Genomic DNA, 15,422 nt, shown 5'->3' with positions numbered 1-15,422 from the left:
TACGTTATCACGTAAAATTATCGTCCGTAAACCGACATAACAGATAACCCCCCTTCCCCCTTTTTTTAAATGATAACACTGAGATTTCTTACGGAAATTGACGCATAATTTGAAATTCTGATTAACGTTTCACAAAAAATCATAAATTTAAACGACCATCACTACTTTATTACTAGATTACTATGTATGTAATTGCTACCTTCCAATTCAGCGTTAAAAAATTTTTTTTTGTACAGGTGACTTAACATAATAGCACACATATTAATAAACTCTTGTCACCTAAAATAAATAAAATATATATAGTAATTCTGAAATCTCTTTCATTAATATATTAATCACAAAATAACATAACTTACTTGCATTCGCGGTAAAAAAAAACAAAAATTGGGAGAGCAGTAAGTACATTGCTACAAAAAAAACTGTTTATAAATAAATTCATCATCTCACATTTCTACTCGTAATTTTGAAGTTGTCTCCTTACCACAGTTGATTCTTGCCATTTTTCCAAGAATGTTGTCTCTAACGCATGCCTCTCGCACGATAGGGTTGAAAATATCGAGTTAAGATGCTCTGAAACTTTCATTAGCGATGAACCACCAGTTTATTGTAAATCAATGTTATTTTCCAATCTATTAACTGAATTATACACAGATAAAAAAATTTCTTCTGCTCCCAGCAGTATAAATATTACTTTAATGGCTGTCGGTGTGCGTATTTTCCACACTGAAGTGTTTAACAGATAATATAACTATCTTATCCTATCTTTAATTTCAGAACATATGTACCCTACCAACTCAACATGTTATCATGGAAATGCTCAAATGCTCGGTAGTGTCTTTGTAACTAATTTAAAGCAGAGGCACGCTATTTTTTGTATGTTTTAATCTTTTAAACATTTAAATAACTATTAAAATACTCTTTTTATGAAAATTGCCCTAGGGCATTTATTTCCACGAATGTTCAAATCAGTACGATGCGATCGACGATTTACGGTATGCTACAATGATTCCAATTGTATTTGACTCCAACTGTCTTTGTCCAAAAAGTATTTGCCTCCAAAAGTCATCGTCTACAAAAGTCTTTGGCTCCAACAGTCTTGGGCTCCAAAAGTTACTGGCTTCAAAAGCCATCGGCTTCATCTGTCTTAGGCCTAACTGCTCCAGCAGCAACGTGGCTACGAAGCTACATGTCTACAAGACTACGAGGCTACATGGCTACGAGGTTACAAGACCACGAGGCTACGAGGATACGAGTCTACAAGGCTGCAACTGGCTACAATAGCTCCATTCAGCAGCGAGAATTAATTTATCTCATACAAATAACTTATTGCAAGTAGTCCCGATTCTTCCGGGTCAATACCACAACGCCGAACGTACAATAACGCCGAATACCATAACGCCGAATGCCAAATTGACCGCAACGCCGACAGCTAGAAAAATTGCTGTGTACCACAATGCCGAAATACAGTAACGCCGAAAAATGTTGCTGCGGGGAGAGGGGGGGGGGGGGGGGGCACAGGAGCAAAATGAAAAACAACTGAATGAATTTGTGTGTGTTTCTTAAATGTATCTTAACGCCGAAATACCACAACCTAACCTAACCTAGGCTAGCCTAACATAACCTAACCTTTATGACAGTCCTGCAATGACATTTTTCGGGGTTAATGTATTTCGGCGTTGTGGTACACTGCAGTTTTCTAGCTGTCGGCGTTGTAGTCAATTTGGCATTCGGCGTTATTGTACTTTTCGGCGTTGTGGTGCGTCCCCGATTCTTCCAACAGCTGGCGCCACATGCTGTGTTGTTCAGGCAGTAATTTCATGTGGGATGCGGGATGCTCACTCACGATAGCAAGAAAAGTAGGGCTTAGCTATTCTCCCTCGAAGATAGAGAAATTCCTAGGAATGTTTAGTCATTTTTGAGGAATTTGAGGAAATTTGACACAAAAATGGCCGCCGGGACTTCACAATCCAAAATGGCGGTCGAAACCTTACGGACCCTGTTACCGGACCTACTATTATGTATATACTACTTATAACCATTTTCTGTCACTTCATTTGAAAAATTTGCCTTCTTCAAAGCATATTATTATATTAATGTAATGCCGAAAGTTAGTAGCAACTGGCTGCTACAATCGATACTTCTGTGAAGTCATTGGCAATCGTTATTGAAATAATTTTTTGTAAATGACTGCAATTGTAACACTACTGTTAATAGGCCCTATGTCTGGGTCTTTAAAAATCTTTTAAATTTTCACTATTAAACACAAAAAAAAAATATTGTTACAGCATAAAAACTGATGAAACCTATATGAAGTCTATTGGTTCCTGTGCCACAGACGCTTTAAGTCATTACTCATTATGTCAGTCAACACAGATATTATAGTGAAGTTTCTATCGTTAGACTTTCAATATAAACATGCAGTTAATCCATGATTTACTTACTTGTACGACAAGGAAATAGGGATTATTTTAAATATTTTTCACATCAAGATTCGTACTAAGTCTTTCAAGAGATACAGCTAATGTGACATTCTTCGAACACCATTTTTTGAAAACCTGTATTGTTTTGCTGCTAATTACTAGGCGAGAAAAAAAAATTACCGATATTAGCTACTTTTCAGGTAGTAACCAAACTGCTAAAATTAAAATATCTAATCTTTAGCCTTCAAAAGAAGATAACATTCAAAATTACACGGCCTATCAGTCCATATCAATGTCTCAACTATTTGTTTTCTGTTAGTTTGACTTGCTCGCCAAGATGGGTTACTACGTTATTGGTCTGTGTCTCACTGGTAAGTATTACATCAAAAGTTTAGAAGCAGTAAAATTTATCAATATCTATTTTCGATGAAGATCAAGTAGGCAATAAGAAGTCGCTGCTGTCTTGGCCATATTAAAATAAAATAAGTATTACGGTGTTATAAACATACTCCCTTCGTCCCCAATATATATATTTGGGACAGCTAATACCACTATAATTGGTAGGCTATTGGCACATCCAACTGTAATAAACGTACCAAATCTGGTGATGAAAGAACTAAATAATGTGTAAAAAATTGTGAACTTAAGTTAACGGATCGATTTTATTAATTTACCTGTAACCACCCATCTGTGGGGTTGACTTTCCCATAATTTTCGAGTAAGAAGCTTCGCATAAAACCCAATAAACATTTCCAGGTATGCTTTCACTGTTCCACATTAAAAAAAAAAATTGAGATACGATACCTAACATTAGCCTACATGGTTAGAATTTACATATATACCGAGAGAAAAAACCCTACAAAGTAATGATAAAAGCACTAGATATGCTTGTATTTGAAATAATTTTTAACATTTGTATTTAAATGTAGCAAATATTGCCACCACTGCTGCCAAATACTCGGCTTCTATTTGTAGCACGGAGTAACGAAAATGGAAGAGCAAGGTTGTTGCGGAGTAGCGTAATCCCGTACGGGTCCGTGTCCGTATGCGTGCCATTGTCGACACGCCTAGGTCGTTACCACAACGCCGAAATACCACAACGCCGAAAGCCAAATTGACCGCAACGCCGACAGCTAGAAAACTGCTGTGTACCACAACGCCGAAAAATGTACCACAACCTAACCTAACCTAGGCTAGCCTAACATAACCTAACCTTACCGAACCTAACCTTCGTGGCAGTCCTGCAATGACATTTTTCGGCGTTAATGTATTTCGGCGTCGTGGTACACAGCAGTTTTCTAGCTGTCGGCGTTGTAGCCAATTTGGCATTCGGCGTTGTTGTACGTTCGGCGTTGTGGTGCGTCTCTGACACGCCATTCCATGAGATCCGTCTACGTTTACGTGATCCGTCTCCGCCCTTGTGTCGCTGCAGAGCCGAGGTTGGTAGAGAGGACTTGTTTGTTTCCCAGCCCTGCTGTCCGGCGCGCTGGCGGTACCTGTCGGCGAACAGCGGAACGACTGCGGCTTCGCCTGCATCGACGACTGGACCCCGGTGTGCGCCACAAACTCCTCCGGCAGCTACGTCATCACGTGCTCCAACGCCTGCTACCTCGCCGGCTACAACTGCAACCACAACACCAGTGAGTTCCCAGTCGGGGCTCCTGTAGGTGGATTTCACAGACGAGAGAGCCACACCCGCAGTTCCCCGAAGTTCATGCTCGCTTTTTTTTTTGACTTGACAACGTCTAATAAATCGATGAACGCCGGCTGCACGCACGAAAAAGTGTCCCGTTACGCTCTTTGTACGCTTGCGCCGCATCTATCTCTCTTCCACTCGATTGGAACAACCATCGATTTGACTTTTTCGAGGCGCATTAAACTTGAAACACTCCCATTCGTTTCCTACCATCGTATCACAGTTTGGAAGAAGTTAAATAGCAAACATGTATAAAAGTTACTTCGTTAAAGTAATAAACATATTTGAATTAATTTAATGAGTGCAAATATAAGTAAATTTATCAATTAAATTGTAGATTTCATTTCACTCCTTCTTTGTATCCGTACAAAATAGTGATAATTCAATAAAAATGATTCAATTTTATCCATAAAAGTAAGCAATCATTTCATCAATGTTTTGTTATGACGTTGTCACGTTAAACTATCGTCCGTAAACCGACTTTACAAACAAGCAATTTTGTTCCGTTCTATCTCATTGTATAAACCGGCGTGGCATTAAATTTTGCGGTCAATTAGGATAGGTTAGCTACATTATAAATATACTTTAAATCATTGTGGACGGTTGGTTACATTAGGTAAGTATAGCTACATTAAAAATACTCTAAAATCATTTTATGGTTGCTTAGCAAATAACTTTTTAATATGTAGCTATCCAGGAGATCCAATAAAAGAGGACACCACGTTTAATGTCATTAATTACTATGTGGTAATTCTGATTACTTAAATTAGTTTTTTGATTAAAGGTTATACAATAAATGCTATTGTAATTCAGAGACGTTTGTTAACTTGAAAATCAGATCCGGACAGATTAAATATCTTTGCTGAATAGTTTCACAAACATATTTCCCAATTATATATTTTTTTTATCAGCATCTTTTCTTGACCAATTCTGTTTACAGTTGGAATATCATTTATTAAATTTTTAAAGATATTTGAGTTAAACCATTACTTTGCGGAACACCTAATACCATGAAACTGCATTTGAATATTTGACTGAAAAGCGTCTATTTGTAAGATAATTAAAACAAATATATACCACGCATTGCTTGACGAGGCCTAAAATTGATAATTTTTTAATAATAAGATTGGGTTGGAAAGTATCAAAGGCTTTGCTCATGTTGAAATAAATAGAATATTTTATTTACATCTGGATTCATACTGGTACACACACAGTATAAAAAAAGCGTGTATGAAAGCGTGATTGAAAACTATGTGGTTTTACAGAAATAATATTTTTCGGAATAAAATTTTCTTCGTCAAAAACTCCTAATATACTACAAAACAAAGGTTTCTGACTAAAATTTAACCGTCAATAATACTTCAAGAAAATATATACCGAGAAATGGTTGAACACACATCGGTAAAATACCACTAACTGACTGATACACACTTAATTCATATATTTTATGTTCAATAGCAATTTTTTTTAAATGCATGTTTGAGCTTTATTTATAACATGTTGGAATGATAATGCTACAGTTACTAAAAAAAAATCGTTTGCAAAACTCCGTTCCCCCGGAATGGCCACCGCATGGGGAGCCCAAGAAAAGAAACGGGCTCCCCCTTTGGAAGCCACCTGGAAGGTTTTTTTCTGTTCCACCCACCGTTTCTTTGGTAGCCTGACTTGTTACAAGGGATTGTATTCCTACCAGAGAAAATGCCACCATTTTGTCTGGGCAATCCACCTTGAAGGAGCCGGGGCGCGAACCCGGGTCCTACAAGTCACAAGGCAGGCGCTCTACCCCAGAACCAGAGTGGTAGAGCGACGATCGGCAGTCTTCTTAGCACTGATATGCTTACTTACGTCATTAACACGTGCAGTAACATCTAACCTCGGTAACGAACAAATTTATGTGTTCTAACGTTGTTCGTTCAGCATGAATTATGTAATTTCATAACAGTGAAATATAAGTTTTATAACTAGTCTGGCAATTTTTTAGTTGCTTTTCTGCAAAAAACTTACAGTCCCGCTGTACAATAATTATATTGAAATATAGACTAGTAAAAAAATATGTAAGAGCGTGCACTGTTGATGGTAAAGTTATTTTGAAATAAATATTAGATATGAAAAGTGTGCTTACAAGCATGAAGTTATTGTATAAACATTTTATTTATATGGTGTTAAAGCCACAGAAAAGTTAACTTTTGGCTTTCGTTTGTTTTACGGTGCTTAACATTCGCAGCTAATACAGGAAAGCTATTGAAACAACTGTTTACAAATAACTAAATATTGGAGGTACTGGCGCAACATGAAGCGTAAATGGTAACACTATTTTGTAGTGATACAGTTATTTTCATGTAAATGTATATATTAACAAACATGTAAGTTTACATCAATATTTCTGTTCCATTAACAAAGAAAATTTACGGTGCACAACGGCAAACAGAATAACTCAACTATAAAACTTAACAGATAAAAACAACGACTATACAGAGACGCACAGGTGAACCCAGTGATGTGAATAAACAGTGACGACAGCACAGACGATCACTGTAAGGAACAGTTGAGCGAAAAAAACAAACAGATATTTTGAAAACCACAACGATGATAGCGAGACTAACACAGTATATGATTCCTAAGGAACAGTTGCGTCGTTTCGGGAAAGGCACAAACAGAATGAGGTTTGTAATGACATACAGTTTATTTAGTAAAGGCGTATGTCCAAAACTACATCTTGAATTAGTTTACCTATTATTTAAAATGTTGTTTGTCAGTGGAAATTTGATTTAATGAACTACACTGAATTTGTTGATATTTTCATAGATACTGACTTTCTTTAAACAGATTTGTGTTTTATTTTGCTTTATGTGTATATTTGTTTACACTTCTGTTAACAAGGCACAGGTATTAGTGCAGAGAACCTGTTTATGTAACAATAAGTGTCAAGAGCATAGTAAAAAAAAGGGGGGGGGGGGGAGGGGAAATTAGGTTTTACAGATTTATTTAGACAAAGAATTTTATTTTACAAAAATTACAATGGCAGGAATTTCAAAAAGTACTTAAGGGATCGTCAAATAACCTAAAAATGTATTTTCAAGCATTATCTTTGTAAAAGAGTTTCCGAAGGAGCGACTGGCTTCTGCCCTCCCCTTCCACAAATATTGGCTACACCCATGGTAAATGTGTAAACAAAATCACACGTAGTTACACTCACTAGTACACGATATACTCAAAAGACGTGAATTAAAATTTTGGAGACAGTAATTTTGATAGTTGGATTTATAATATTAGATGCCAATAATTTTTCAATACATGTGATGATAGCCTACATGGAGTACTATAGTCTGAAACTATGTATTTGTACTGTTATGCAATAATTGTACACTAACGCCTGTAGCATAAGGAATCACTAGAAGGCAATCTGAAGATCGAAGTTTATGGACCGAGTCGTAAGACACTATATTCGTATTCCAGAGAACATAGGTTCAAATCCCGACTGGTAATTGTCATATCATTTTGACGTGAAACTTCTTAAAAATCACAGCGAAACATATGGGTACCAGAAAACGTCTGACGAAAAGGTCTGTATCATCTTGCTTATTAAAGCTTCGACCTGAGACGCACTTAAGTCTTCCTTACCTAGACCTCCCAAATACACTTAGTTTTAATTTAGGTTCGGAAAAAAAATTTCTTTTCAGTGTAGCTCATGAGTCAGATGTGATAGCGTGGTGATTCGTGTGATTGTGTTTAGAGAACTGACAACACTGGGAAATACAGATTGTACGTTCATCAAAAAACATTAATTTTTATATTATGCCTGAGGTATCTCATTTATCATATCACAGGCCAATGTTGAACAGAATTTTCATAGAATATTAATTGAAATGAATAGTAAGCTACCATTTAGTGCCTGTTTTGAATTAAAAATTTTAGTACGGAGTCAATTTCTCGTTTTTGTTGTTTTTATTTTAAACCATTATACTAAAAGCGACTCGCTGACACAGAAGTTTCACGTGAAACCAACGGCCGTGAGACTCGATACAGTCCCACCGATTTTTTCTATAAAATATGTATGATGGTTCCGTACTGTAGGTCATAGCTAATTCCTTTCACATTGTCGCTCTACTGTGGCGTTGTGTTTTGCTGTCTGCATTGACCTCGCTATTTATATGTTTACGGACAAGCAAGCATTTCAGAATAAGAAGAAAAATAATATCGGAAACAGGCTATTCCCCTGGTAAACATACGTAAAAATGATTTCAAGGCTTTCATAAATTAATGTTCTGAAATGTTTTCACTTAACCAGCTCATTACAGTATTTCTAAATGATTTCTTAGTCATTGAGGCAGTTAAAATATAGGTATAATTTCACTACTACTTCATCAATAAAATTTAAACAGCAAACGTAAATCGTTCTCAAGTAACGTATAACAATTAGTCCGTATTCACAGTTCACAGGTTGGAAATGCTGTGATTGTTTTTATCTATTCTTAATGGCAATTTTTTTTGTGTAGGTACATCTTATATGTTAAAATACTCTTCTAATGGTTTTCACAGCACATGCTAAAAACATAATGCTGGAATCACAATACCCTGTAACATAGGCGTAGGTACCCAGGGGGGGTGTTTTGGGGGTTCAAACCCCCCCCCCCCGAAATAAGACAAGAAAATTATAAACACTCATGTCATTCGAGCTCAATTTCTAAACACAGAGCAACGAGAGAAATAACGTCACCAAGCAGCCCAATTGGTAAGTAAACGTAAAAAAATTTGAATTGCAGTGGTTGGTTCATGATAGGTCAGTCTAAATTCTCAAATCGCGGTGATTGGTCTATGGAATAATCAGTTCAACTCTACTTTGATTATTTTTTAGATTTGCTTAGTAGAATTGGGCATTGATTAACAGTAGTGATTGCGACCTAATTTCATACAAAACTCTATAAAACTATTAAAACGTGGGGGGGGGGGGGGGATGGGACGTTTTTTGGTCGTTTTGTCAAGTCAGGTACTTTAATTTAAATACTGTACATCTGTACGTTTAACACGAAGAAAAAAGTTTGATTATCACAAGGTGCGTAATTTTAAACGACTGTTACAAACATTGAAAAGCTGAATTGTAAATTTCTCGCCTCAAATGAAAGGGACCTCGTTGAGTGCAACGTGGTGTGAAGTTGTGTTTGAGTCAGTAGCTTAATGGCCTCAACTCAATATGTAGGTGTTTTTAGCGAATATTGTAATAGAACAATATAATATATATATATATATATATATATATATATATATATATATATATATATATATATATATATACTAGCTGCCCGACCCAGCTTCGCACGGCTATACTAATGGGGAAAAATTGAGACTAAATATCCCATTTACAGTAATAATAAATAAAATAAAATGTAATTAATTTCGACAAAATTTTATTACAATGCTTTGTAATGTACCGGAGAGAAAACGAGTAGCACCGATGGTTTCCCGATTCTCGAGCACGCAACGTACAACTGATGTACCCGCACTTCGCTACGGCAGTCTACAGGCAGAACACTTGCGCCGCTCATTATACATGCCCCTCCTTGTGGGTACGCCACTGCCGCACTTCGAATGGAAAAAAAATCAAAGCAATGCTCGTTGCCATGGAGATGTAGAAGGCATAAACAATGCAAAATCCCGCTGTCCCACTGTTGGCCGGGCTTAACCACCCTTGGGAGTTGATTTTCGGAAAACGTCATCCAGCATAAAATGAGGAACATTAATGCTAAGTTCAAGTCTGTAGGATATAAAATTGAAAAAAGGGGCAATTTTTGATATTTAAAGTCCCCGTAAAATTTCAACGGTGATGAGGACTGCACTAACAGTCAATTAGTTGTTGCCATAGAGACGAATGAAGCATCAACAAAGTAACAGCCGTTGCCATGGTGATTTTCTACCAAAAACTGGAATTTTGATATTTTACACCCCCAAAACTCCCTTTGGGAGCTGATTTTAGGAAAATCATATCTTAGTGAGCGTCTACATACCTACACCACAAAATGAGTAACTATGCTAAGTTTCAATCGGTTGAAAGATTTCAAGTCAATCGTAATGAGTCAGTCAGTAGTATTTCGCACAAATATATTTTTAAATTTAAATAATTTTACATAAAATAATAATTAAATCTATACAGAAATATGCCTCGAATTGAAAAAAAAAAAATCGATCTAAGCGATGCCCGTTGCCATGAAGACGCAGAAGGCATAAACAATGCAAAATCCCGTTGTCATGGAGATGGAGTACCCACTGTTGCCAGTGCTTAACCACCCTTGGGAGCTGATTTTCGGAAACGCTGTCATTAATCGAAATAAAAAGTGTCCTATATATAAAGTTGGACAAAGTTACAAATATTTGTGTGAAATTTCATTAAAATCAATGCAGTAGTTTCGGAAACTAGCGCGGACAAACATTGTGACACGAGATTTTTATATATAAAGATTTAATTATGTTTTGCTACACTTGAATTGTAAATCCTGAATTACAACAGCCCGTCGCATCCGTCCGTCCGTCAGCCGCCAAGCGATATACAACTTCACTTCACGTCACTGCTTGGATTTTGGCCTTGAGCGGTATCCGTTTAGCCAGAAATATCAATTTCATTATTCTTTTTCATCATCTTTTACCGCAAGTGTATATTTTGAATAAGTCTCAATTTTACTCCCATGCCTTACCCGGGACTTGAATCCAGAACCTCTCCCACCATAAGCCGGTGTGCATCCGACTACGCTACGGAGGTCGGCTGGCGATTTACAACACTCCGCTCGTCCGTCATAATATTTCTCCATGTCAATGCTGACAACTGTTGAGAAAAATTAACAATTTGGTGGGAAAAAAATTATCATATGTAATTATATTACTTAAACAATTATGTAAAGTAAGTACTTGAAACTCATTAAACTCAGAGGTTTTTTTTTTTTCGGTATGTATTTTCACATTTCCAGAGTTACCATACGTAATTATAATACTTCCGTGACTTACACCATTTTTGTTTCAAAAAAGAGCTTTCGATATGTGTCTAAACGTAAGCTAAGAAATATTTTTGGAATCAGCTAAACAATTAAACAAACTTTAATACATTTTAATATATTTTATCTGCAAACACCTAGAAGACACTAGGAGGTTATAGTTTCATCCGTTCACCCGTCAATTATAAAGTTATCAAGCTTTAGACGGATGAGTGGATGACATTTTTCGGTCCTTCTTATTGGGTGCAGATCACGTAATTGACAGACGGCCTTAGTTGCCAACACCCTTACAATCAAATTATACAGCAATTTATTATTCTATTGTCATGCCGTCAACTGATTAGGAATAAGTTTGTAAAGTGCGTACGTAAATTCGTTAAGTTAACTAATTATTTTTATATTATATATATATATATATATATATATATATCTTTTCGGGGGTTTTGTAGGTATTTTAATATCGTAATGTCAACTTACTTAAGTTAATTGAAAGAAAAATTACGTACAAATTACATATCAACAATAGCCCAGGTTAAAATATGAAATTTGAGACTATTCTATTTATTTACTAAAGAAATAATTAATTTTTGGTGTTTATGCAGTTTTTCTTAAAAATCTGGAAGAACACCCCCCGAAAAAAATTCCTGGGTACGCCTATGCCCTGTAACATCTCCAACATGACAAAAACAACACCACAGTCATTATGAAGTAAGGTAGTAGTGAAGTTAGCCCACGAAAAGTGAACCCCAATAGCCCATCAGAAACATAATGTGGGTATTATTAATGATGTAGTAACTTAAAAATATATTTTTTTTGTGAAATCATTAATGCTTAAGTTTATTTTATTTTCCTTTTGATAGGCATTACATAAAAAAAATCAATTGAATTGCCACCTCTTCAAGAGCAAAGCAGCTGTATTCATTCCATGGAGTGTATAAGGAAATATGGCAGATTCCGTTATGGTACTTTTCCGTCTTTTTCGAAGAGGCCAGGCGGAATACTTCAATATGATAGTTTTCCGATATGGTAGTATTCCGCACCCCCCAGTACACTCACAACGAATTTAAATAGGCCACCTTACACAGAAATACACCGCCTTACCCTACAAGCCTCTAAATGCAGACATCACGACACTTACATCCATGCACCAGTTAGCCAGTTAAATGACCTCCCCCAGCCCACATCTACGCTACTGGAAACAGGGTCCAGCAACAAGCGACAGCTATACGCAAATGGAATCAGGGTCTAGTAACAAGCGACAGCTACACTACTGGAATCAGGTCTAGCAACAAGCGACAGCTAAACTACTAGAACCAGGGTCTAACAACAAGCGACAGCTACGCTACTGGAATCAGGGTCTAGCAACAAGCGACAGCTACGCAACTGGAACCAGGGTCTAGCAACAAGCTACAGCTACGCAAATGGAATCAGGGTCTAGCAACAAGCGACAGCTACGCAACTGGAAACAGGGTCTAGCAACAAGCGACAGCTAAACTACTGGAACCAGGGTCTAGCAACAAGCTACAGCTACGCAAATGGAATCAGGGTCTAGCAACAAGCGACAGCTACGCAACTGGAAACAGGGTCTAGCAACAAGCGACAGCTAAACTACTGGAACCAGGGTCTAGCAACAAGCTACAGCTACGCAAATGGAATCAGGGTCTAGCAACAAGCGACAGCTACGCAACTGGAAACAGGGTCTAGCAACAAGCGACAGCTACGCAACTGGAACCAGGGTATAGCAACAAGCGACATCTACGCTACTGGAACCAGGGTATAGCAACAAGCGACATCTACGCTACTGGAACCAGGGTATAGCAACAAGCGACATCTACGCTACTGGAACCAGGGTATAGCAACAAGCGACAGCTACGCTACTTCTTTCTGGACTCGTGAGCCACCCTTAACCTTAAAATCAGCACGCTCGCGCTGCACTGTCGTATCCAGTGGTTCCAACGAAGCGAGGGGGTCGCAACCTCGTGCTGGGACTCCGTGCAAAGACTCATGGGCACACAACAGTTCCTGGTGTCGCCGTCACACCGCCGAGCGCGCGAGGGAGCGGTGACCTGAGTTTCTGCATCCACGCGGCTGTTCAGGTGAAACTTCTCCTCGGGCGGGCAGGGACGCTCTCAGCTGTGGCTCATCGGAGCGTAACGAAATGTGCAACGCTCAGGAGCAGGGCGCTCCAGGGTCGGAGAGGGGAAGGGGTATGGCGAATAATGAATAAATAAAGTAGTCAGACCACTGTGTGAAGGGAAACCTTCTTTTCACAGACAAGAGAGCAAAAACCCTAAATTCCTGCTTTTTTCCGTATCTTTTATGTAGCTATTCTAACCAAATCAACCGACCACAATGTTTTAAAGTAGGTATTTATAATGTAGCTAACCTAACTTAATGGACCATTAGTATCCTTTTATCAACACCGCCATATTTATTTACAATGACCCAAAAAAAAAAAAACTCAGAAGATGCACAATCAGGCGTTTGGCTCATTCGTCTGTGAAAAGTATTCCCACTGTGTGAACTTCCAATGTTGAATTTATAGCTTGGTTCTATCATTTTAGGTAATCATAGATTTTTTTTTTGTTTTTATCATTCTCACAGATTATTGTAGATTGAAGTTTCACTTCAAATGTGCACGGCTGCCACTAAGCATTTTTTTTTTAAATGTTGTTTTATGAATTTCTTCTATTACATTAGTACTGGACAAGGCAATAACATAAATTAAAAACCCACAGACTATGTAAAAAAAAATGGTTATAACAGCACAGAAAAAAAAGTTTAAAGAAAACTTTTCCATTATACTTGCTTGACAAATACCTAACTGTTTTTTATGCTCCAATATTAAGTAATAAGATTACTGCTATCTTTCATAGATGACTTTTAAAATGAATTGTTCACAAAATGGTTTATAGACAATTATTTACTGCATTTAAGTCCTTCAATTTGATGCAAATTTGGTTAACATAGCTAAAAATAATTCATACTCGCTATAAAAAGAAAGTAATTATCTTACATGGTATTTTTTTTTGTAATGTGCAATTTTAATATTGTGTGTTATATTTGTATATCTTCTTTTTAACTCAAATTGTCACACATAGGATTGTAAATGGAGACTAGTAGAGTGTGCTATTTCACCTTCATAAATGTGTATCAACACTGACACTGTTAATCTTTCATTGATGTTTTCAGAAGAAGGAATATAAGTTACTTAACAGGAACTCTAACTTGTATTTGTGAATTTATATATATATATTTTTTTTTGTTCCGCAGATTTCACTATCCTGTACGACGGCGAGTGCAGCGGCTGGCCGACTACCAACAGCGATCCTTGCATGTAGAGGAGAACATGTATCATGCACTTAGGTAGAACAGTACACTCCCGATTATCTGCGAAATTAAGTGGCAGGGCCACCGCGGATAGTGATAATCACGGATAATCCGCAAAAAAGAGCTGAAAATGGGAAACAAAAAAAAAAAAGGGAAACGTTAATTTCAAATTAAAAACCTAAAAATTTATGTACAGTAAAAGTTACAATCAACAGTAAAAATTTTTAAACGATGCCCAAATTTTAGTATTTTACTGAATAATTAACATACAACACATTTCAGTAATGTAAACATAAAAGTGCTCGACCATACGACTAGCAACAAAGTGCGACGGAGACAAAAATAGCAACGCAGGCCAGCATACTGCGTGAGTTCCGAGAGGGCCTGTGGCGTTTTACTGTACACTGCACGCAATACACTCGCCAGTGGAGTTCAAATTTGCTCACTTGTAATAAAATACGGATTTACATATGTGCTGTATTTTTTCGTAGCATGCGCGGATGATAGGGAGTTTACTGTACTGCAAATGATGAAGAAAGTAAAAAAAAAAAAAAAACCAAGTTGGCGCTATGAACAAAAAAGCTGATATAACTGTATTGGGCTTACTACCAGTATTGATATTGTAACCGAAATAGAAATAAAGTAAACGGTTTCACTTGGTCCGGGGGGAGTTTTGCTTGCTGATGGTGATGCAGTTAAAGGCGGCCGCTGTGTTCAGGGAACATGGTCCCAGTGGGGAATTTCCTCAGGACTGACTGACTCTGCCCGCGTGGAAGCGTGCCTCGCATCTGCCTAGCGGCAGTCACCAGCACGACCTTTGACCTGGCCCCAGGGGCGTAGCCGGGGGGGGGAGGTTTAGGGGTTCAACCCCCCCATCCCCTTAGCACCAAATCTTTAATTAATTTCTTACTCATCACTCAAACAAATTTCATATTAAAATTAATAAAATTTTTACCATTACAATATTTAAATTTAAGAACCGAAAACTGCTAAAAT

General features: G+C 37.3%; 1 protein-coding gene across 1 annotated transcript; it reads left to right on the top strand.

Annotated features, from left to right (window-relative positions):
• Positions 1-2,711: 2,711 nt before the first annotated feature.
• On the top strand, positions 2,712-15,086 carry LOC134540479 (turripeptide Pal9.2-like). The gene is made up of 3 exons (XM_063383261.1): positions 2,712-2,791; positions 3,890-4,060; positions 14,370-15,086. Exons 1-3 carry the CDS (start codon positions 2,758-2,760, stop codon positions 14,435-14,437), a joined length of 273 nt encoding a protein of 90 aa, XP_063239331.1. The 5' UTR covers positions 2,712-2,757; the 3' UTR covers positions 14,438-15,086.
• The last annotated feature ends 336 nt before the right edge of the window (positions 15,087-15,422 follow it).

The sequence above is a fragment of the Bacillus rossius genome, chromosome 16, assembly GCF_032445375.1.
Source record: "Bacillus rossius redtenbacheri isolate Brsri chromosome 16, Brsri_v3, whole genome shotgun sequence".
Classification (NCBI taxonomy): domain Eukaryota; kingdom Metazoa; phylum Arthropoda; class Insecta; order Phasmatodea; family Bacillidae; genus Bacillus; species Bacillus rossius.
This window is presented reverse-complemented; position numbering and strand designations above follow the sequence as displayed.